Consider the following 25,636-nt stretch of genomic DNA (forward strand, 5'->3'; position numbering starts at 1 on the left):
TCAGTTCAGCGATTTGCAGCACAAGAATGCATATGCCCAGTTTCACATAATGATGGGTCATTATTTTAAAAAAAAGGTGACTTCTAATGACTTATGCAGCAGTAGTGTTACATAATATTATATAATATTATAATATTAGCAAACAGAATTTGAAACAGCAGTGAGAGCTGCAGCTGCACCAGGCTGCTATGTTATTAGTCTCCTAAGATATGTGAGCACAGGCAACAATGTCAGCAGTTTACCTGAGCACTCTATTAATCCCATGCTCATCATTTACCATGGTGGCCAATGAATATAGGTATGATTCAAATCTGAGCACATGTGAACCAAATCAAACCATCTTCCCTGTGTGTTGGGAAATGGTGTAGCAACGAAAGAAGGTGATGAGGTTATACAGAACCTACCAGCCAGAGCCAGCAGGCTGACGGCCAGAATTCTCCCCAGGTCTCTTAGAACTTTCCGAGCTGTTGCCTTTAGACGCTCGGCCAGCTGCTTGGCTCTAGTTGCTGTGGAAACCTCCTCATCGGAGTCCCCGGGTAGTGACCTCTCTCCATTATCTTCATCTTCTGATGCCTCATCCTCTTCATCCTCCTGGTCCTCCTCAACATCTGTGGTTTTATTTGTTGAATAATCATCTATCTATGATGTGAGAAAAGCAAAGAAAGTTACTACTACAGTTACTACGGTGCAGTATATAATGACATTAAAGTTTCTGCAGTTGCATATGTAGTTTCTATTCTGTGTATTCTGTGAGACTGTGAATACTCACATAAAGGAGTTTGCTTTAGATGTGTCATTATTATGAAAACTTTATTATATCAACATGAAAAACTCCCAAATCCTATACTGAATAAATGCCTTTTACTGAAATTTGACTGTGTCATTCTTTCCTGACCAACATTTTGTTTAGGGGGTTTCCCTGGAGACCGAAAAGAAGTGTAAGCATTCCCAGCTTTCATCACACACATATTCTTTATGTTCCCAACATAAAGACAAAGCTAAAAGGTGAACACAGAGACACAACAGAGGGCACACACGAGAATTTTAAGTTGTAGATACTTTATCCTTTTACAATTTAGTTATTACTTTCATTCAATTACCAAAGGTGGTCAGATAAGCTTATGAAAACAACCATCAACTTCTTATTCCCATTGTTTTTTCAAATTTTGTCTTTCCTATTCTTTCATCTTTCAGATTCTTACCCTTCTTATCCATCTTTCTTCTTTTTTATTTATCAACTGACCTACAGTACGAATAGATTTGCTTACTGTACCTCTTACATGATCACATTTCATAAACGTTGAACTGGAAAAAAGGAAGTTTAAATGGTCTGCACTTATATAGCACTTGTCTACCAATAAAGTGCTTTACGTTGCTTCTCATTCACCCATTTGCACTCAATCAACTCAATCACACTCTCACGGCGGTGGTGGAGCCACTATGCAGTGTATGCAATGTGTGAACTTCTTTGTTATTGTAAGTACTAATGTGACCTTTTGAACGTAACCCATTTTCCACAGGGACAATCTCTTAATTCAGATCTGTGTTAACAGTATGTAGACAGATAGAGAATGTAACACACAGCAGCAGAGACAAGGACAGGATAGAACAACAGCAGCTGGACTGTATTTGCCCAGAAATGCAAGAGCCCAGTCTTCAAAAAGTTGATTAAATACAGTATAACATATTTTAATGAATAACAAATTTGTGTTGAAATTTACATTTTAGCCAAAATATCTCATGCTGCTTCACGATAACATTATTAATCTCTTTTGGTCTGCTTCAATAGCGTTTCAGTTCACTTCAGACACAAGCTGTTACCAAAGTAGTTTTCCTGTGATTTTAAACAAAATGCACAAATGAAACTGTGGATGTGAACCTCAGAATCTGCTGTGGGAATCATGCTCTTGTACAGCCACCATCATTCATTATTAAAGATGCCTATGATCTAAATAATTAACAACAAGTTTGTTTGGTGATTGTTTGGTTGGATTTGGTATACTTATCTGTACTGTACTGCATCATAAAAGTGTACTAATTCATATTGTAGATTTTTTTTAATCTATATAGATTTTTTTAATATTGACTTTTTGTTTTAATACTGTACAGAAAATCTTGCTGCACATTTTGCAGATTTTTGTGCAACGTTTTAGAGATGTTACTGTAACATGGAAAAGCTAAATAAAGATTTTATCTTAACACTACCATCACCACAACAGAAATAATGTGAGAAAACACATCTAAAACACATCTGAATATGTGAATCCTACAGAGCCACATCAAGAAATACCAATAAATCGCCTGTCATGGCAGATATTAACTTAATAGATAAAAGGCTATACTTTTATCAGTGCTCCAATTTACTGATCCAAAACAAAAATGTGTGTCAGCATTTACAAATAAACAAAATAAAGCAAAAAATATATATTATTTTAATTTTGAATCTAGTGGAGAAAATAAATGATTAAATTGTACCAGGTGACTGTGCCTGGTGGAGATTATCAGAACACAACATTATGCAGTACACAACAGAAATGCAGGAATAACATTTGTTTTATCTTCAGGCCTGTCCGGAAGTCCTTTTTCATTTGTTAGCCTAAATTGTTTATTTTGTAACTATGGCAACAAAACCACTGGCCGATAGTAAACCTGATTATCCAGGTAACTCAGTTATGAAACAAGACCAGACTCCACATCATTTATCAAACACTGCATCCACTGATTTCATCCCAACAGCATAGTGACGGCTTCACAGTCTCACTCTTGCAAACACACACACACACAGACTTACAGATGTAATGTTGGCAGCAGCAGCCATTTCTCTGTTCCTGACCAATCTGCTGCAGAGGATAACTGTTAACAAGGCAACCACACACACACCCAGGTCAGGACACAGAAGGCGTACCACATTCCAAGGATCATCCAAGGGAAGCCTAGGAGATACACACATTAACATATGGAAAGGTCAATTGAGGTCAAACATTTTACCAGCCATTAGTAGGTAAGTGCACTTAATCAAACAGTAGTTACACACCTTGACACTCCAATGTGTCTGGTTATGATTTCCCATTGTGAACAGTTATCACCTACGGCGATGCTGAGGGGAGGATACGTATATAGTATAGTCTGGAAACAGATGTGAGCCAGTACAAATAGTAAACTGGTACAGAATACCACTTTGATGAATCGACCTGTGTGACCTGCAAGATAAGAGACGAGAGACAGAGGATGAAGATTAAACCTGTTCAAAAGACAATCCAAACACAACACAATAAATACAATTCCAATTTACACACAAGTAATCAAATTTAGTCCTAAAATTAGATGAAGGGACCCAATTAAATAAATGAGAAAAAATGAATGCTTGTTGTGTGTGTGGGCCCAAGCTCCTTTTCATTCTCTCGGTGTTGGACTTCAGGGAGCTGAACTGCAGCAACAGGGAGAAGAGTCCATTGTTGGGGTGGCTGAGGTCCATCAAAATCATCCAGCTAACACCAAGGTTCTGTTGACTATATAACCAAGGCGGGTAAGCTCCTGATGAGGCTCCAGTCTGACTCTGAAGCAGGACGGCGGGCGGGAGCTGGCTGAGTGGCTGCATACGAGGTCCACTCCCCTCTGTGACATCGTCAATGGAACATCGGTGTTGGTCGTTAACGCCAGCGCCTCCACAGCTGTGCAATGTTCCTCTGCCTGCATCAAACTCGGCCAATGGCCAAATCCATGTGTAACCTACGTTCAGATCCAGCTTGCACAAAAAAGGAACCTTCCACACACAACGCGGTAAAGTTCTCATGTCCAGGGCGCCACAAAATATTGTCTTGCAGCCCGCAATTGGGGCCCCGGGCCACGAATTTGAGACCCCTGTTCTAAAGGGTCAAAAAAGTTCAAGCATTATTGTACATGTACAGACTAGTCATTTTAAATAAACATTGTGGTATTTAGATATTGGCAAGAATGTAATTCCTCAAATATTCTATTCCTCTGTGCCATAAGCCCGGTTGACCCAATTTGTGCAAAAACTAGTAACCATTGCTGTTGTTTACAAGATTCAAAGAACTGCTCTCCACAAGAAAAGTAGAAAAGAAAGGAAAACAAATACAACTAAACACAAAATTAGATCGATGAGGTAAATAATAATTTACCTTCCAAACGTAAAGTAAAATAAAGTAAATAATAGATTGTCCCTTAAGACCTGTCACTCTCCTTCCTTTTTACAGAAGGGGGATGAGTTGAACAGATCCTGGGAGAAAGGATCTCCTGTGGCATTCCATGGAGCACTTGACTATGTCGGTCTCTGGGTGAAAGTGCTCCTCTGTGCAGCCAGAGCGGGTGTGAAAGTGATTGTCTAGGATTGAGAAAAGACAACATTCTCCCCTCAGCCACAACATGCAGAGTGTTCAGCTCCTCCCCTAGAACAGAACCAGCTTTCTTTATTAGTCCAGTCTGTTACCATCTGCCACCTCCATATTGCCTCTCCGGCAAACAACAGCACAGAAGATGCAACTTGCTACCACGGACTCAGAAAACACCCTCAGCATAGTGCTGCAGATGTTGAAGGACCTTATTCTCCTTAGAAAATACAGCCTGTTCTTTGTTTTCCTGTAGATTGATGCTGCATTAGCTGACCTTTTCATTTTGGCTGTTCCCTTTCAGGGGTCACCACAGCGAATCATGTGCCTCCTTTTAACCCTATCCTGTCATACACTTTCTCTAAATCTACTAAGACACAATGCTCCCTTTGAACTTCTCTTTACTTCTCCATCAGCTTTCTCAAAGCAAATACTCTATCTGTCGTAAACTTTCTAGGCATGAAATCATATTGCTGCTCACAAATGCTCACCTCTGCCCTTAGCCGACCTTCTACTACTCTTTCCCACCACTTTATTGTGTGGCCCATCAGCTATAGTCCTCTGTAGTTGCCACAGCTCTGCACATCTCCCTTGTCCTTAAAAATTGGCACCAGTACACTTTTCCTCCATTCCTCAGGCATCCTCTCACTCTCCAAGATCTTATTAAACGAAGTAGTCGGAAACTGTACTGCCACCTCACCTAGACACCTCCATACCTCCACAGGTATGTCATCAGGACCACCTGCCTTTCCATTCTTCATGCTCTTCAACACCCTCCTCACTTCACTCTTACTAATCTGCTACTTCCTGCTCCACACCAGTCACCTCTTGTACTCTTTGTTGCCTTTCAATACATTTCAATACATTTCAGTCCATTAACTGACCAGTCCAGTTCATTAACTGACCAGTTTATTGTCTAGGTGGACACCCAGGTATTTGTACTCTGAAACCATCTCCACCCCCTCTCCTCATAGAGAGAGGATTAACAGGACTCCCAGACATCCTGAAATCCACCAGTTCCTTTATTTTGCTGATGTTGAGTTGGACATGACTGTGCTCACACCAGTTAACAAAACTGTCTACCACTGATCAGTACTCTGTGATATCTCCGCCCTGGTTACCTTCAACCACAGAGTCATCAAAAAAATCTCTGAAGGTGGCAGGACTCTGAGTTGTACCTCAGGTCTGGGGTATATAGGGTGAAGAGAAAGGGAGAGAGAACTGTCCCCTTGTGAAACATTCATGGCACTGTTTCAGAATAAGAAGAGTTGAAAACCAGACACCAGTAGAGTATAAAAGTCTTTCTGATTATTGCCCAAAATGTGACAAAGCCCTTTCACAGCCATAAGAATTATGAAACTTGTCTAATGGGGGGAAAAAAAGGAAGAAGTCAGATGACATTATATCCTGACTAAGTCTGCAAAGAAGAGGTCAGAGGTGCTGCTTCCTGTTTCCTACAGCATCCTAATGTTGGTTCATTCTCTAACGTTAACGTTAATGTTAATGTCATAATGTTAATGTTATAATGTTATATGATTCTCTTTGAATCTATGATCAGAATCTGTAGTTAAAGAAATGTTGGATATGGATGTTTTTATTTTTAAGGTTTGTTTAATCGTGAACCAACCTGTTGCTCCAAAGGGAACTTTGGCATGACAACATGTCAGAGCTGCATTCCTTCAGTCTTATTAAATAATTAAATAATAATAATAAAAAAAAGTCAGCTGAGGACACTAAAGTTAATACTAATGCCAGCCTGCCGTTTCTCACTCTGATGCCCCCCATCAAACGCATGCAAAGTGGAGATCAGGGTCAGGTTTAAAAGGTCGAGGTGTGGATCACAATAAATTTGTGATGAAACCTGTGAGATGCTGTAAGTAGATCCACGCGGAAGGGACTTTCAGAAGCCTCATAAATAAAGGCTGTGGGCAGCTGTGGTATGGATCTAAACACAGCAGATCAAATCTCACACCTAGTGTCAGCTAAATACTAAATCCCATAACTGCTCACAGCAGCGCCTCTACTTCCTCCACAAACTGAGAAGAGCCACAGCTCTGCCTTCAGTCATGTACACCTTCTACAGAGGCACCATTGAGAGCATTCTGACGAGCTGCATCACTGTGTGGTATGGGGCCTGCAATGCCTCCTGCCGGAAGACTCTACAACGCCCTCCAGGACATTTATGGAACCTGTCTCACCCGCGAAGCCCTCTGCATTGCAGGTGATCCCACTCAACCGTCACTAGCTTCTTTAGTCTGCTGCCATCAGGGAGGAGACTATGGAGCTTACAGGCTAGGACCGACTGTCAGGAAGGTGAACTCGCTCCCGAACTTGCCCTCCTCCCCTTATCTGCCCCAGGCACAGAACTATAACCCCTACTACCTCTTCAGTCAATTTAAACAAAAGAACTGCTCTTGAGCCTTCTGTCGAGTTGCCAGTTTAATCAGACTGAATAAGCAATTTTTTTATTTTTATTTTTTTGCACTAAATCTTGTTACGTGCAGTGTTGTACACTTAACTGGTTGCACTCCATCTGCCATGTGCCTTGCACTGCTTTATTTTACTTTATTTTTATTATTATTATTTACATCCCCTTATTGTATAGTGTATTTTATATTTATATTTTATCAAGATTTTTAGTTAGATTCTCGTTAGTATTATCTGTATGTACCATGGATCCGAGAGTAACACAATTTCAATTCTCTGTATGTATGTACTGTACATTTGAAAGAACTGACAATAAAACTTGACTTGACTTGCTCAAGAGCTGCAACTTTTGATTGTTAATTCCTTAGACTGTCATTTGCTCAATTACCATTTGGTCGGTAAAAAATGTCCAAAGTAATAAGGCTCAGCTTTTAGCAGTGAACTCAGGTAAAAGAGATACTCGCTTTCCCCGTCACTCAAAGCCGATGCAGCCTGAGGACAGAGGGTCACAGTGGTGCATTTACAGACAGCCTCTTCTCCTACTGTTTGTGACCAACCCTCTGCGTGGAAATCCCCCTTATATAGCTACAACATTTTTTTTTATTGTCTAAACAAGCTTATTTAAATGTGTGTTTGGTAATTTTGTTTGCATAAAGAAGAGAGGAACTAAATTGTACAGCAGCTTTGTCAGGACAGTGCTATATGCTGAAACTGTAGTGGTGTGCTGCTTGTTTCCATTTAGTTTCCATTAGTTAGTTACCATTTCCCTAAGGCAGATGAAGCTTAATAGCCCTTTTGGTCTGTGAAGGCATCGCAGGTGGTCCCTGGCCATGTATTCAATAATGTGTGACTTTTTTACCTGTGTGACTACTTTTTTAGAAACATTTACAGTTCGTGCTCACAGAAGAACCACATCAACAATGCTGTGCTCTCACTGATGAGGAGAGGCTCTGTGTGACCAAAATCAGGCACAAATGGCCAGAGCAGACCTGCTCACTCTACGGATAAATCCCTCTCCTGAAATCTGGCTCTTTGCTGGGCTCATCTGTCTATTAAAATAATGACCTTTGGCAGTGTGGTGCACTTCTCTGTTTTGGAAAATGTCCATGTTGATTCTGTGCAAACATGACCAGAGTGTTACAGCCTGAGCCTCAGCTGGTGCCAGATCAAGGTTCCTCTTCATTAAGGCTGCAGCACTGATAGAAGGTCCCAGGTTTGATTCCCCAGCTTATTGGGTGGGTTTCCACCAGACTTCAGCTTCCCATGACTCTGAACAGGATAAGTGGTTAGAGATAATGGATGGATGGATGATGCACTTGGTTACTTTTCAGATAAAGACTGGCTAAGCAGCTGCATTCACATCACCACAGGAGACACATTGGAACTGTTCTCTGTTCCCCATTCGCTTTCATTTGAACTCTGACCCCCAAAAGTACAGTCTCCCTGGCATCAGGCATCAATACTACTGACATCCATTACAATCATCATCATAACATCATCATGTTTTAAAAATAGGCAAGTATGACTATTACACAAACTGTCTTTAGTATGATGTTATAGACTAAAGAGAGTTTTGCAGCCCACACTGGTAAGTAAAAAAACACGAGTTCAAGATCAAGAGTACTAAAAGAGAAATCGCAAGATTGATGTCAACTGGCCGTGGGACAGTAAGGTAGTTAATCACGAGATGTGACCACACCTTACAAACTCCCAAGCTTTAAGAAATAACGTCTCCTGTAGTTGTTTTCCAGCTGGCCTTTAATTATATTTAGACCTGGTAAAACTGCCAAACTATAATCACACTCCATCCTAAATAAATGTTCCTTCACTTTAGTCTCACTCGTGTCTTACACTAGTCCGCAGATATAATTAGCAGTACACAAAACAAACTATAATAACAAAGTGTTATTGTTTTATCATGACTGCTCAGGACTTCAACAACTTCAGAGCAGCAGACACCCTGATTCTGGTGGCACTGAGACACTAATTATAATATTCAGAGGGGGCTGGGGGGGGTCTTCGTAAGTCTGAGTCACACTTATTTACTGTGTATATTAAACTTTATGCCTCCATTTAATTAAAGTATCAGAAGAATAAACACTGATTATAGAGTGTGTGGTTGAATAAATCCAGGGCGACAGTTATGGGTGGCAGAAGGAACTTCAAGTGCCGTTATTACAAACACAGTTACATAGTTTTGCATCTAGTATTTGTGTATTCAGGTATGTGACTCCACTTGTGAATTGGGTGGTATTTGTCTAACAAAAGGCCCCAAACAGCTTTACTTCAAAGTGACAGAAATGTCTAGTGCTTGCCGTAATTCAGAGAAGAGCTACAGGTGCAGGTCAGGTGACGTTAGCTTGTAGAGCTGCATAGTCTTTGTTGAGAGGATGACATTCTAGATTCTTCAGATTCTCTAAACGTAACAAAGTCTTTTAATACAACAGTGAGTTTAACAGTTTACTGCATCTGTGGCATCAACAAAGCCCCTTTCAGAATCCTATGGGTCATGTTAACAAGTAGACAAACAACCATATGGTTGGAGAACTTTTTTCCTCTTTATTTACTTTTGTCTACCTGCCCTACCCTAAAGCTTTGTTTGCCTGTTTGGAAGGACGACTACGTCAAAGCAAGCAGCAGATCTTATCAAAGACAATAAAAAATGTCTCACATGGTTATGAGCTTGAGCTGCAGCTTTCTAAGTAAATGTTATAGTAACAATCCAATTTACATGTGATTAAACTCAGTGAGCTGACATTGATCTTACAAAATTTTTAACTTTTCGTATACATTTTATGTGTTGGAATCAATGTGCAGGTCATAGTTTGAGTCTATTGGCTGGTTCTGTGTAAACATTCTGGGCAGCAGATATATGTTCCTGTGGAGCAACGTGTTGGAGAGACGTTGCCACGTCAAAAACAGCACAAAAACACTGAATCCCCTTCGAAAAGGATACAGTGAGCACAGGGGCCATGTACACGATGTATATCTGAACTGAGGCCAACTGTTGAGTAATCTCCAACTCTGACTCAAAAAAAAAATAATTCTCCTCAGAGTCCAACATCACTGCTTCCTATTAGTGTCTCAGCTTTCCCCTGCTTGGCTTACACAGCTCTGTTTGGTGTGTGTGTGTGTGTGTGTGTGTGTGTGTGTGTGTCTCTCAAGGTCTTGGCAGGATAGGGGGTTTTCCATTTAGAGGAGCTTCCCCCTTCTCTCCGTTTCCCCTTTTGTTTCAATGTAACTTTTCTGGGAGCAGAAGATATGCCTCCCTATTCTGCTATGAATATGTATAGACAAATTCTATCAACCAGATGAGTAATGCAGAAGAAGCAGCGTGAAGACATATACAAAGTGAAAGTAAGTAACACTGTGCCTCCAGGACCTATTTTGTTAGGCATGAAGTGATCTGGGTAAAAGTTGCAGTTGTGATTTTTTTATAATTAATTACAACATCAAAACCAACTTGTTAATGTTAAAATAAGCCTCACTGTTTGTGGTAACACACACTCAAACACATACAGTTTGTTGTGCAAACAGACAGCTGTGCCTCTTTTATTATGTGTTTTATACTACACTTCCTGCAGTTTCCTGTATATTAATAGTGTCTGCCTGATGCCCACAATTTATTTATAATATCAAAAAAAAAACATCAAAGGACATAAAAAAATAAATTAAAATCAACAGCTCTCGAGCACCATGCATGAGGCATTTAGTAGAAATGTACAAAGGTTCTAAGTCATGCAGAATTGACAGAATAGACTTTTTTCATATTAAGTAAAAATGTATTCCAATGTATACCAGTGTATTCAAAATTTGCTTTCCTCTGTATGATAAATTGGTATGACGTGGGATGGTGGGAGATGGTTTGTCTAACATGATTGTATATATATCATTTGCATCTGTGTTCCAACATCATATCTTTGAAGCTTGAAGAATTGGGTGAGAAAATTGACTTCCATTACACTGTGAGGAAGGAACAAACGCTCCCATTGTTGGCTGAATTGTGGGAGGATAATCTCTAATGTGTTTTGACATGGCTACAGGTCCTGACATCACAAGCTTCGACGCCTTGTAAAGGCAGTCAGAGTTTAAACTGATCTCAGTCCTGCCAGTAAGACCGCTGGGCTAGTTTGAAGAGCGCTAATCCAGAGTTTTATTTCAGATCATTCCTTTTAATAGGAGTGACAGATTCCTGAATATCAGCAAACAAAGGTGCTGCAGTAGGACACATGTTCAGATTGAGCTTGTTTACAGAGTTCAGTAAGTTCTGTAAAGGCTTATTTTCACTGTCAAGCACAATAGTAAGGGGTAAAAATTAGGGCTTGTTTTTTCAGCCACAGGACCTACACTCATTGACTAGACCGTTAAGTGTTCTAGAGGAAAATGTGAGGCCACCTGTGTGACAGCCAAAGCTTGGTTGAAATTGGGTCCGGAAACACGACAAATATTCAAAGCACACAAATAAATCTCCATCAGACTGGCTGAAAAATGTGATTCCCCGGAGGAGTTTGTCATCATTAGTTCAGATGGAGGAGCTCTAGATTAGCAGGTTGACCATGATTACAAACTCCATAGTGTGCACAGTGGTAAAGCTCGTCTAAGAAGTTGAAGACCAGGAAAATAACTGAAAGAAGTAATAGGAAACCTTGAGAGCTATGTAAGAATCCACAATGAACAGCAGGAGTCCTGACAAAGTACTTAGTGGAATAGAATAATAGGCCACATTTCCATAGTCAAGCGTCTGGAGAAAAAGCACGAAGCCACATTCACTTTTAGATATAAGGCATTATTCTTGAAGACTGCTAGGGAGCCTGTCAACAAACCACATGTCTTTTGGAACACAATTATGGGATCTGATGAGACCACAGTTTAATTGTTTTGTCATAATTGTATCCACTAGTAAGTGTGCCAAGAAGAACTGTGTATGAGGAGAGAAACACCATTCCCACAGACTGCATAAAGAGGAAGGAAGAATGAATATCAGAAAAGTATCAGAAAAGAGACAGATCCTTTGACAGGTTTTGATCTAAAGCACAAAGACAAGGAAGCACGAATGGTCTGAAAAGAAAAAGGTAACCGTTTTACAGTCTGCCTTCCCAGTCTCCAGAACTGAATATCACTGACAAGCTGTGGATAGATTTTAAGAGGGCTGTACATGGCAGACAACCAATCAATCTGGGGACTTAGAAAGATTATGTATGGAAGAAAAGGTTGAAATTACTATACACCTGAAAGGATACAAATGTTGCTCAGGAGGTACCCAAAGAGGTTGGAGGAGGGAAATCCAAAGGATATAATTTTTAATTTTTGATATAACTTTTTCCATACACCGCTTTTTGCTACTTCTGATGATGAAGAATGAAAGTAATGACATGCAAAGTTTTACACTGAACAATACTTGGCTCTGACCCCTTTTTCCATCTGCCAGATCCTCTCTTTAAATGATGAATAAGTTGTCTATTCCTGATGAGCATCCAAAACGACCTATATCCCACAATGTGTCTATCAAAACTGACTGACAACATACTGCACAACTCTGCTGTGTTGAGGACATTTCTAGTTCAATGTATGTAGTGAACTTAAAAAACAGGAGAACAACAAATCCACCTGGACCAGAAAGCACACACTGCTTGGACATGTAAGCTCTAGTTGAGTCTAAAATTGTCCATAGTTGTGATTAGTGTCCAGTGGTGATTTAAATCAAATAACACCACTTGACATATTAAAAGAAAAAACATTTGTTTTGATGACATATATTTATTTATTATAATAATAAGTACATTTCTGGATTTGTTACTATAGCAACAATATTAATTTAAAAGGAACTGAATCTCTTATAATAACAAGAAAAAAGGCTGTTAACACATTAATGCCAATTCTTCAGAAAGCATCTAATTTCCTGGACACTGCAGGTTCTGTTACGATGACCCTGTGCCTCACTGGTACAAGGCTCGACAGCGTGAGTGAGTTCCAGTAGGAATTAACGGATTCTGAAAATATCTTAAAAATATATTCTATCCCTTTACAGCAAATTCTGAACAGATAAAACATTCGCCATTGTGGACAGACATGTGATTAATCAAAATTAAAAGTGTTACTCAATTGACAGCCCCATACAATAAAAACAACAATAATTTTAAATATAATTATAATAAGGGCAGCTTGGTGGTGGAGTAGTTATTGCCCACGCAGGTGGAAACAATTCATGGAACAAATCAAATCGTGGATAAGAATCAACAGAAGGCTGACTTCAGGACAAAGAACACACCACATAGTGTACAGTCCTACCTCTGATTGTGTGTTTGTTGGGACACAGGAACCATGGGAGTAGGAGCAGGTAGAGGAAGTACACCAGCGACAGGACGTTGTAGCGGAAAAGACATGCTGCAAAGACAGAAAGACGTGAGTCAAACAACAGTTCTTTTACAGATACATTCTGGGATTGTAGCCTGTGTGATGCGTTTTTTCATAGTTGTGTAAAGCAGACCAGGCAGCAAAGAAAACAAAGACAATGAGCTTGAGAAGAACCCTGAGCTTTTACCTTATTTTCAGACAGATGCTTTGACTTAAAGTGTCGCTCCTGACTCCAAACTCTACCACATTTGCCTATATTATCAAGTTGTCTTATTTTTTTGATTAATTATTTTATCTATTAAACATCAGAACTGAAGTGTTTATTGTTGTTCAAATTAATGAATAATCCAGTCCATTTGGCACTGATTTGCAGAAAAATGCCGAGTTCTGTGTGAGCTTTTATAATAATGAAATAAATAAATAATAAATGATTTTTATAATAGTGGATTTCATTTGCACAAGTCTCCATACGGAGTCTTACAGCCTGGCTGATGCAGAGTTCTCCACAAGTCTTTCTCCTGCACAAAAAGGGTTTTTATTAGCTGCTTTAGGCTTGAAGAAATTAAGGCGATTTGTTGAGATCAAGACTGTGAAGACTTATTTCTTGCTGTTAAACACCTGCTGTGATAATTATTAGCTCTGCAAAGATTAAGAATTTATTTTTTAACTTGTTGAGATCACAGTTGGAGCACGGGGTGAGAATAAGGTTACTACACAGACTCAGTCTCTTTCTTTTTTTTTTTGTTCTTTCGGCTTATCCCGTGAGTTCAGGGTCGCCACAGCGGCTCATTGTCCGCATGTTGATTTGGCACAGTTTTTACGCCGGATGTCCTTTCTAACGCAACCCTCCCCAATTTTTACTAGGCTTGGACCGGCACTGCACTGCTGGGGATGGAAATGAGCCGTTAGGGTCAGTGTCTTGCCCAGAAAGACTTCGACATATAGCCGGGACCGGGGATCAAACCACTGACCCTGTGGTCCGTGGACAACTGCCTTACCAACTGAGCTACAGCTGCGTCCAGTCTTTACACAAACTTACACTTTTACATTTCATTTCATCATATCGCACATCCTACAGAATAGTTTTACATGATTTTTGGCTGCTAATGTGATATTAAGCATGTGCTTGAGTTTTAAAATTACTTACACTATAAAATCACCACCTGGTTTCTTAAATCACATTTCAATCATAATCCCCATTATGTCTTAAATTGTCTGTACATTATAATTTTTTATATATTTTTATTAATTCTTTCTTCTTTGTGCATATGTTGCTAATAAAAACAATTCTGAAAAGTATATACACACATACAGGCACAAGCCTAAACACACTGGTATCAATGGTAAAATTCTAGCACAACTGCTGGTGAGGAAGTTACCCAAAGGTCCCTTTAGCAATAGAAGCAGCACCGACCATTACATCAGTTCAGTCAAATATACAAACCAGGTTATATTCACATTCATGTGGATGGACAGGATTTACATTAAAGATAATCACTTTTCAACTTCAGATATTGCTGTTTAAAGTAAAAGTTTAAAATATTTTCCTTAAATTTATAGTCGAAATATGCTTTAAGTTATATCTTAATATGAAGAGACATTCCCTTCTGCAATCAGGCATCACAACACACAATGAGAACAAAAACTACTAAGCACTAGATTTGCACAGTTTTTCCAGGTTTTTTGATCGTGTGTCTTGTTGTGTGTCTTCAATAGACATTTGAAGTCCTGAGGGCTGTCCTGTGGACCAAATGACATATATGGTTGTTAAAAGAATTGTTTGAGGTAAGATGCAATGCATCCTTTCATTAAACAGATATTCACTTTTGCACATTTAAAGATATGTGTTCATTTATTTGGAGATCAAAATCAATGATGATGCCTTTCTTTAATAAAAACTACAGCTGAGATAATTAAAATATGACTTATTGCTAGTCTCACTTCCTCCCCGGACCCACCCTTTACAAGAGACCCATAATTTTATTAGGTAGGTAACCCCTTTCCCTGTAATTCCATTTAATTGTTTTTATGAGAGCCTTGACTTAGTAACTGAAACAAAGCATCAAATGGTCTGTTATTTCCCCCAGTTATCATAACACATACTGTCTTCCTGCCTCTTTGCAAGAACTGCACCACACTAGAGGCAGCCCTGAAAACGTCCCGTCTCTTACCTGGCTGTCTCTCCTGACTGTGTCTACTTTGTCTCTCTTAGTTTTCAACACAGTGGAAATCCAGGATAAATTTGTTTGGTTAAGTCCTGAGGATCATGGAGCCTTTAGGTTCACTGAATTTTTATGATATTTTCTGCCAGTCTACACAATGTTGGAAGATTAAGCACTGCTCTAAAACAGAGCCATTTCGCATCAATATACACAAAGAGGGGGTTGTTAGTTGTCCACCCGACTGTAAATCTTTTTATGACCATTTGATGACTACTACAAAGCATGTTCTAGTGGAATTTTTAGGACAACGCTGACTAAACAAACCCAGCCCTGAAAATCCACAACTGAAACTGCAGGATACCACAGCTACTGTACATACTGTTCCTGTTCCTCATTTGGAGCTGATGTCATGGACACATACCTTTTGTCAATGTCTCTCTTTATTCAGATTTCTAGGACATGAACATGTAAAATCAAACCAACAGCTGTCTTTCTGATGCATCTATTTACAGTTGAATACATTCATCCTCATTCATCCAGACATCTAATAAATCCTGGTAGCTCAATGGGTAAATTGGGGTAGACACTCTTACCCCAACACACCATTGGACTAGGGGTGGAGACATTTCTAAACCTACAAAATAAAACTGAAGCTATCAGTTTTGTAATGGGGATGAAACAACACTTTGATTTTCAAGCTTTCTGCACAGTGCTGAAGAGTTTTTGGTAGTGATTAGAAAATTCAGGGAACCTACCCAGTGCAGCCATAACACAACAGTGAACAGTGTCGGCCTTCAGCTGTAGAAAGCATTTCCTCTCTTCTATATGTGACTCACGCAGTTGGTCATCTGACATGGAGGTAAAATGCCAAGTCACTGTAATCATTTACGCTCAGAGTGCGTGTGTGAGTGTGCATGTGTGTTGTAGCCTGTGAGTTACACTAGTTCACTGCTTGTCACAGTCAAGGAGCTCACACAGCCCATTGTTCTCTAACAGGTGGGGAAAGAATCAACGCAGCACATCGCTGTACAGTGAAGTCATCCCCCACTTCTGTCTATAGTAAAATCTCAATAAATTGACTATTTTAAAAGACATTTCTGTATGAAATTAATAACCAAATATCAAAGATAGTACTTGAAGTTCAACTATTTCATGCCTATACACGAAATCGAAATTAGACTTCACCTTACTAAGCTATAGAGAGCCAAAGTGCAGCTAGTTTGTTTAATTCTGGGGCTCAGCACTTAATCAAGCTCTAACCTTTATCAGGGCTTCTGTAGCATTTTTAATATTGCTGTATGAAAAGAAAAACATTTTACCCATCATGCTGCAATCTACAGTTTAACAACAAAAAGGAGAATCTCTGAAGAGCTTTTAAGTTCCAAACAATAGGCACTTAGCAGTCTGCTCTTATGCTACTTTTCTTACTTTAAAAACTTAAATTATATTTCAGCTGAGTGGCCTCTCAGAATTTTATTTCAACTTAAAAGACTTTAAAACAGAACAACTAATGCTTATAAATTCGGATAATCGAAATATTCATATGAAGCTCAATAAGCTTGAAAAGTATAAAACTTATATATTTACACTAATGAAAAAAATGGTTAATTCTGCAAAATTCCTGCATGCTGGATGTGAGTTTACTGTATGTCACATGACTAGTGTGTTTATATATGTACATTAAAAAAAAATCTAACATTTCTGTTAATCCAAGATTTAGTTTTTTTAGTACCCTTAAAAGATCACCATTTCCCAAGAAGCCTAGCTCAACAGTAGGGCAGGGTGACAGTGAGTTCAGACAAGCCTTTCAAGAGCAGGGATTACAGCTACAACACTTAAACAATCACCTTAGAAGAGATTGTTTTGGAGAGTTTGTGGAGGAGGATGTAAAAATGTTGCAGTAGTACTGGCACCCGCTCTATGTCATTTTTGTTTTTTTGCTGTTAAAACATTCATTAAATGTTTTAAATAAATCATGAACGTATCATAACTGTAGCTTGTGTTGTAGAGGTTGGCAATTCACCCTGGAATGTGCAAATAAATGCCAAGGAACATGCTTTATTTTATTGCATGGAACACGTGAATAAATGCTTAATGAGGAAGAAGGACAAAGAATTAAAAATGCCTGAAATAGCTCAGATGCTAAAACTGATCCTGCAGACTGACGCGGTGAAGCAAACTGTGATGCACTGAGCGGCATATTATTGTCAATTACTACAATATCAGCGTGGGCAAGACACTGAACCCCTAACAGCCCATTCCCCTCCCCAGCTGTGCAGTGCCGGTCCAAGCCCAGTCGAAATTGAGGAGGGTTGCGTCAGTAAGGGCATCTGGCGTAAAAAAAAAAAACTGTGCCATATCAACATCCGGACAATGATCCGCTGTGGCGACCCTGAACTCACAGGATAAGACAAAAGGACAAAAAAAAAAAAACCCTACAATATCAGCGCCCCACATCAACACAGTAAGTTAATGAGCACCACCCTGCTGCGCAGTTAATCAACAAACACACCCAGAATGATGTTTATGGGTAGTCATGATAAAAGTGTTCAGTAACCACGGCACCTATCTCCCCTCACCACTCTGCTCTCTCTCTCTCTCTCTCTCTCTCTCTCGTCAAATTTCATCTGTGTGGCTAATGCGCAATGCTATGCCACAGACTTTTACTTTTTTTCCCAGGGCCTGATGCAGCAGCTGTTATGGTTTGATTTGTTTTTCTCACATCTCTCCTCATTGCCACACTTCATTCCAGGGCTCTGCCTCTCATTCTGTCGCTCTGTATGTTCACTCTATTGAAGCCATTTTCTGCTAAAAACCTCTTCATAAGATCAGGACGTGCTGGATCAAATCACCTGAGTTGTCATCCCGCTCTGCATCATGACTCAAACAAAAGGCAGGTCAGGACAGTTTCCGTGCTCATTTTTTGTTACTTCATCAAAGTCAGAGTGAAACAGGAAGGTGAGTCATCTTACTGGACGTCACACAGGGAGTTTGCACTTCCTCAGGTAGAATTTGAAGATAGCCTGAATATTTGTCTTGCACAATGTATCTGATCACAACTGCAAAAAAATATTTAATTAAGTAAATAGGTACATGTTTGAACATGAGCTGTCCTCTGTTTATGTGCACTTTGCACTTCACAGGCAGCTACACCCCTAATCAAGCGGGTCGCCTCTGTTCAGGCAGGGGAGCGAGCGGCATCTAACTAACATATAATGTAGTTTTTTTGGTAAACGTACTGTATTTTTCTTACGTAAAGCCACTTTCATTTGCAGGTTACACTTACACTTAAGTAACCACGTTACTGGATGAAGCAGATCTTTAATTGTGTTTCTCCTCCTCCTCACAGAGTTTAACTGTACAGTGACAGCAGACAGTTTGCTGTGTGTGGTTGTGTGTTCAGCACAGTGACGGCACATATATACAGGTTTAATTGGATGATGAAAGACAAGGCGTGTCCGCTCCATTTAATGAGCTCCCCTCTACATTCCTTCTACCTCTATCCTTCCACTAGGATTTTGTCATCAGGAACCTGGTTATGCATTTACATGGTAGAGAAATCAACCTGCGTTTACAGAAACCAGGTTTCCTGATTAAATGACAGTGAAGAAATCAGCTTTCTGACAGTTCTCTCATGTGGCAGTGTCAAATGGTAAATGATAAAAGGTCTGCACTTACATAGCACCTATTGGCACTCAAAGCATTTTACACTGCTTCTCATTTACCCATTCACACTCACAATCACACACATACTCACACACCAATAGGGGAGCCGCTGTGCGACTGGCCAACACTCAAAGGGAGCAACTACATTGGGGTTCAGTGTCTTGCTCAAGAAAACTTCAACATCTAATCATTGTCACGTTGCATCATCCGCTGTTTGAACTACGCAACCGCAGTTTTCTCATCCTTACAACAGGAAGCAGTTTGTTGTGGAGTCCCACAGTGTAAATGTCACTCCTATTTACACAGAAAACATTTGGACACCACTATTTGTTGAAAGTGATGTGTAGACAGCCCCTGGCTCTGTGTTTGTTGTGTGTGGCAAAGGGGCAGCAGCACATTATTCATATGACCAATCAGCAGCCAAAAAGAAGTCAAGAATGGGCCAAAACTATAAATAAGTCGCCTTTACTTTTCTAAAAGGTAATTAAGTTAATTAAACTATTAACTAAATTGAACTATATTAATTTTATTAAAATACATACAGAGTTTAGTTGTGAGTTAATTTTAATGTTTAGATTCACTTTGTTAATGAAAATTTAGGCTGCACAACTGTCTCCATGAAGTGTTAAGATGACAGTAAGTAGAGTTAGATGCATACTGATGTGATTATACCAGCTACATTTGGCTAGAGTTACAGCCTCTCTGTTTTTTTTTTGTTAAAGACATTAGTTTACATCACGACATCGTGAATTTGCAGGTTTTAGCTACTTTGTATTGAGAGTAGTTGCCCTTTAATTTAATTTAAATTAGTTTGTATGTTTGAGAAATAAACGTTCACAATTATGACTAATCTATGTGTTTTCCATAACCAACAAGCTGACCTATGATATAATTTCGTTATATCGGAAAATCGCAATATTTTTTTCCAGTAACCTGTGCAGTGATCCTTGTGGCTTGCTGACTCACTGTGCAAAAAACTAACTGTACCTCAGGGACAATAAAATGCTATTATAGTGTACACTTTGCAAACAGGGATACGTGTTTCTAACAAAGTAGTAGTAGGAGCAGGTTTTAAAAAGAATACCTGCAAGTTCCCAGTTTTTATCACAGTTTTATCTGAAACATCAATAAGTAACAGCCATTAGAGAAAAGCCCTGAGGTCAAACTGCCTTGACCTTTGTAGAGAGGTCAGGTATACAAAGCTACACTCTCTTATCAGTAGTAAAAATGTTCACCTATGGGGGGAGAGAGATTTTAGCTTAGCAACTTAATTTCTGGTCAAATACCACCTACACATCGGTCTTATTTTATCTGTATGACATGCATTGTAGTATCTTCATTCTGTTCTGTGTCTCTCTTCTGTTCTATGGTATAAATGAAACAGTAACACACAGACAGCAGTTACACAAATTGATGTTGCAATCACATTGTCAATGTTATTGCTTGTAACTTGTTTATAGGATGAACAAACAGTTAGAGAGGACTTGTCCGGACAGAAATTGACACAGGAATGTTAGCAGGCAGCAGCAAAAACCACGGCAGCTGAAATGCCTAAAGTCATCAGCTGGTTTCCACTGCAGGGCCCCTGAGGTCTCTACATCGACACAGAGACTCTGATGTTATTTTCATGAACTGACTGCTGGCTGTTCCTCTCTAGCCGTTTAGAGGACCATCTCATTAATAACAACTGCTGTTCCAAGCTATGACAACATGGCTTCTTTATAGGCTCCCAACATGACTGAGACTATGAAACTAGTTTTGTCCGTGGAAATCCTAACTCTCATAATCAATCCTGTGTCCATCCACCATTATCTGTAACCAATGATTCAGTTAAGGGTTTCATGAGTCTATACGAGTTGTCATAGGGTGAGAGCCAGGGTTGTCTGGGCCAACACAGAGCCCACCATTCCAACTTACAGTCACCAGTTAACCTAATATGCATGTTTTTGGACTGTGGGAGGAAACCTGGACACACACACACACACACACACACAGGGTAAAGATGCAAATTATTTCTAGCTAACCACTTCCCCATCGTTCTGCCCAATTCCTATTGTCTTGTCATCACATTATTGCACAAGTTGTCACTTTTCAGTTCATACTATACTTTTTCAGGTCAAAAGCATGTTTAAGTTTTCCCTGGTGTGTGGATTCTACATGTGGTAGGATATTTTTTATACGTCAGAACTGATCAGAGCCTCAGACTGGAACAGGTGAACAAGTTAGCACTGGATGTGTGCATTTACATTTTGTTACCTATTAATGGAAGGGCAAATATATCATTTAATACAATTAAAACACACACAGCTGCAGCAACTCTCCTCCCAGACAATCAGCCAGCATCTAAAAAGATAACAGAGCAATGCAGGGGCAATATGGCAAAGGGGGGGGGGGGGGGGGGGGGGGTAGTGGAACTGACTGGCTATTTGCTTTATTAGCATTGGAAATAAGTGTCGGCTGAACAAATTAACCGAATAGTTCTTGTGTTTAAGACCAGAGCTTCTAGTTCCATCCGTTTGTTGATAAATAAAAGCAGCAAAAGCCACAGAGCGAAAAACATATGTTTGTTAAAGTCATTCAGTCACATTCAGCAGTTCACCCTTTAAAAGGAGAACTGTAATCTCCCATAGGTGCTGTTTTAGGTGTGCTCAGGAACCCCTAGCAATTTCCATGAACTGCAATCCTGTAGCAAAGCTTTACCACATATGTACCATTCACCACAACATGCCACCATCCACCCTGAATAGTAGTTATACTGTTTCTCCACCCCTGTGTATCCGTGTTCCCATGGTTACAAAGCAGACCTAAATGTTAGCAATGAGAGCAGCCGGCCTCTCCCTCCTTATCACTGCTGCTGACCTCGAGAGCATGGCTGCCTTCATGTTTACCATAAATAATAGTGGAAAAGGTCTGAAAACACTTTAAGAGAGCCGTGCAGCAGCTCTTTGAGGCTGGGTGTTCATCTAAATACTAACACATGATGACTAAAAGAAAGAATGTTTAGGAGCTAACCATTATGGGCATAATTATCCTTTATTAATTATGGCCACTCAGTTAACTTGCATTTGTGCTAAAGGTCTCTGTGAACTAGTATTTCTGATGGTCGGACAGATAAATGAGCAACAGGTGAATCCAGACCCTAGGGCAGCGGGGAATCGTGTGATTGGTCACATACTTTGTTCCTCACGTCATGTGCCCCAGTCACATCTTACTTTGGCCCATCCTCTTCCCCCTTTGCCAAGAGTCTGGGAAAGTAAAATTACAAACGTCTGAACACTACTTCAGAGTGGGGACGTTAAGAAGTGGGGATGTTAGGAAGATATTTTTAACAATACTTTATACAATTATGTCTACATGTGGAAGTAATTGTCTACAATGCTAACATTGTAGACCTGTCCAGGGTAGACCCTGCCTCTTACCCAATGACAGCTGTGATAGGTTCCAGCCCCCTGTGACCCTTAACATGATAAGTGGTTACAGATAATAGATGGATGTTCTAGATGACTTGTTTGATTGTTCAGTTGGTATCTCTATAGTGACATCTTCACAATGTTTGTTTTGCCAAAAGTATAAAAAGGATATAAAACAATTTTAGCTGTACTATATAGTATTTGATTTAGTATAACAAATCATTATATTTTTAGGTCCTTCCCATACAAACATCTTCATTTGTAAAGTAAAGAGTGGTAAAGCTCTCAGGTAACTGTAGTGGAGTAAAAAGCACCACAATATGGTCATGTCTGGTCCACCACAGCAGGACTGAGAGTCACAGGAGTAAATGATGGTAAAGCAGATATTAACTATGCTGATCAAGGTCGAGCTGCAGCGAGGCTTAGATTTCAAAGTGGTCACTTCATTGGTACAATCTAGTAACATTTAGAGTTGCTGTGCTTGGTTCTGACCAGCTGATAGGTTGTTTTATAGAGCTGCTGGTTCTAACTAAAGACTAAGGACTAATTCCACACACATCCCACTGTGCTTCTTTACCTCAGCAGAAGACATTCATAGCTGCTTAATGGACACTGGAAACTGTCTGTGTGTGTGTGTGTGTGTGTGTGTGGAGTGGAAACTTCAGTTCCTGCTGTGTTCTCCCAGTCTGTAATCAGAGAGCAGTCCCATCCCTGTCTGTAGCAGCAGCTTGTCTAACTGCCTGGTGGTGTCCACAAATCATAGCATTTTCCTCTACTTCTCATTTCTCAAAGTCCTAAGAGTGTAAACACCTGCCTTTCAGTATCAAATGCCATACCTATGATTGGACACCCCAGCCAACAGACAGCTGTAAGACGAGCAATAGTCTTTGCTTAAGGCAGTGGACACACCCTAACACAAATTGACGAGAGTGCTATTGACTCAGCAATAGAAAACAGCCATTTGCACACAAAGTTAAAAACAAGTTGAAGGATTGTAACAGGGTCACAGCTGAAGGGCAACAGATTTTATTACACACTGACTGAGTTGTCACTCGCCGTAATCTGCCCTACTTTCCATATTAACTGTGAAAACATGACTACATGCATGTTGAATGCACCATAGGTTCATTCTTCATTTGTGCTGTCAGTGCTGCACATTGTCGGAAATTAATGCGAGGCAGCTGTCACAAGGATTAACTACAGTGACTGACAAAATGAATTTATTGTTTAACTTTTTGTTTATTTCTAAGTTCTGCTGGTCTTGCATCTTTCCTCGTTTTCTGCCTCACGATGACGGTGCGTACACCATGCAATTCGTGTGTTGCTGGGTTTACAAGATGCAAAATGTTATCCAGTGTGCCCTTTAATACCTCTCTCAACAACTCCTAAACTTATCTCCCCTAACCGTGCAGAGAAGATGAGGCTTAAGGAGATGAAAGAGTGATCCACTGCAAACAGGCTGGAAAATTCTGATTTCGCATTCCTCCTGTCCCTTCTGGTTATGATGAAAAATCTCCACAGCAGTGCCCAGGCATGCTGGAATCTAGTATTTACCACAACTGGGAAAAAAGCAGCAATCAGCCTCTACAGGCAGCAACTTATATTCAACTTCAAATGCAGCCAGTTCTAGCTGTGTGTTTGATTCAAACTGGAAAATCCAACAGGCCTGCTGTGGGACTAGCCACAGCTCAGAGCAGTGAAGCTACTCAGAATGGAGGTGCTGTCCAGCTGAACTTTTTTAGAGATGGAACATTCTGTGTGTGTGTGTCTGTGTGTGTGTGTGTGTGTGTGTGTGTGAGTACGTACTGATCAACTTTCCTGTTTTTGTGGAAAGAAGAAAGGCCAAACAGACATTAATAATTTACACTGATCTCTCTCTCTCTCTCACATACACGCACACACTTATACGCAGTTAAATTACTATGTATTGTGATGGTGCTGAAGGTAATTTATGGGTATTAGATGCGAGGTCCCTGATGTGTACACGTTAAACACTGAGTTAGTGCGGGGTTCCCACCGTAGCCCCAGTGTTCCTTTCCTTGGCTTTCTATAAAAACAAACACACCACACACGTAACATAATGATTACAAAGAGTTCAGCTCACTGCCAGTGATCAGATAGAAATGTGTCCGCAGCTATTAGGATTACTGAAAAGTCAAAGGGAAAGTGTTCAGATATGCATCAAACTGTCATTTAAGGAGCAATTGATGGATGGCCAGTAGTGGCAGCCTGCTAGATTTCGACACTTCAAAGGTTGTGTCTGTTCTAATGTGCTTTTAAGACCAGCACAAAGAGGTAGGTTTTGGACACGTGGACTGTGTGGGTGTTCCCCTCTGCTATTTTGGTTCATGTGTATGTTAACCGCACAAAGTGGCTGGATCAAGTGGAATAAAGGACACAGGGTGTGGTGATTAACAAATACACTGATGATACAGTGATAACAATAACTTCACAAAGGAGAAACTAATTGCATACGATCCACAAATCTGTAAGCAGACGTGTTAGGGTTTAACAGGTAATTAAATGACAATGACAATAACAACAGCAACACATAGGAAGCCCGCTTGTGCAGGATTATTAAAACCTGCACTGTAAAATTGAAGAGAAAGTGTTGCCTTAACGTTTTGTGTGAAGTAAAAAAAATCTTCCGACACAACCAAAGCATTTAGATTCAATAGTGCAGAAGAAGAAATGCAGAAGACAGAACCTGACAGGACCCCAGCCCTCATCTCTAATCCCAATAATGCCTGCATTACTATGAAAAGAAGAAACAATGACCTAACTTGTGTTAAAGAAACGCAGTGGGTTCCCTTCATTAGAAAAGTTGTCGAGTTGGGAATCCATGCTGGGAAGTGTAGTTTTGTTAGCTTAGTTTCTTTAAAAAACATTACTTATTAATCACATTTCAAGTTCAGACTACAAGTTAAAGCAACTAATGTTCTGACAATTAACTAAAAGAAATTTAACTTGAAAATGCAAAAACTTTAATATTTTCATTAAAGTTAATGAACATAAAAATGATTGATTATTAATTATCTATGATAATTTACAGAGGGGTAATCAGGTGTATTTTAACAATCACGGTTAGTCAAAGTTGATCAAAATATAAAGAACATGGACATGACAGGTCAGCTTATCCTGTAAACCCAGAAGAGTGGAATAACTGGCTCACGTTTCTGATACTGAATTCCCCCACACCCACACAATATCCTATACTTCTGTGTATCCTGGTACCATACACTTCCTTCAAAAACCCCCAATCTAAAGG

The 25,636-nt window shown here is 39.8% G+C and overlaps 1 protein-coding gene across 2 annotated transcripts in view; it reads right to left on the minus strand.

Annotated features, from left to right (window-relative positions):
- The window catches only part of piezo1 (piezo type mechanosensitive ion channel component 1 (Er blood group)), an 82,116-nt gene that overhangs the window by 51,691 nt on the left and 4,789 nt on the right, over positions 1-25,636 (minus strand). For both annotated transcript variants that reach the window (XM_067527504.1, XM_067527495.1), the window contains exons 2-5: positions 13,065-13,160; positions 3,035-3,200; positions 2,792-2,933; positions 405-639 (exon numbers count right to left, since the gene is read on the minus strand). In XM_067527504.1, coding sequence (XP_067383605.1) covers positions 405-639; positions 2,792-2,933; positions 3,035-3,200; positions 13,065-13,160 — 639 coding nt within the window. The remainder of the gene's footprint in view (positions 1-404; positions 640-2,791; positions 2,934-3,034; positions 3,201-13,064; positions 13,161-25,636) is intronic.

Source organism: Channa argus, chromosome 1 (genome assembly GCF_033026475.1).
Source record: "Channa argus isolate prfri chromosome 1, Channa argus male v1.0, whole genome shotgun sequence".
NCBI classification, from domain to species: Eukaryota; Metazoa; Chordata; class Actinopteri; order Anabantiformes; family Channidae; genus Channa; species Channa argus.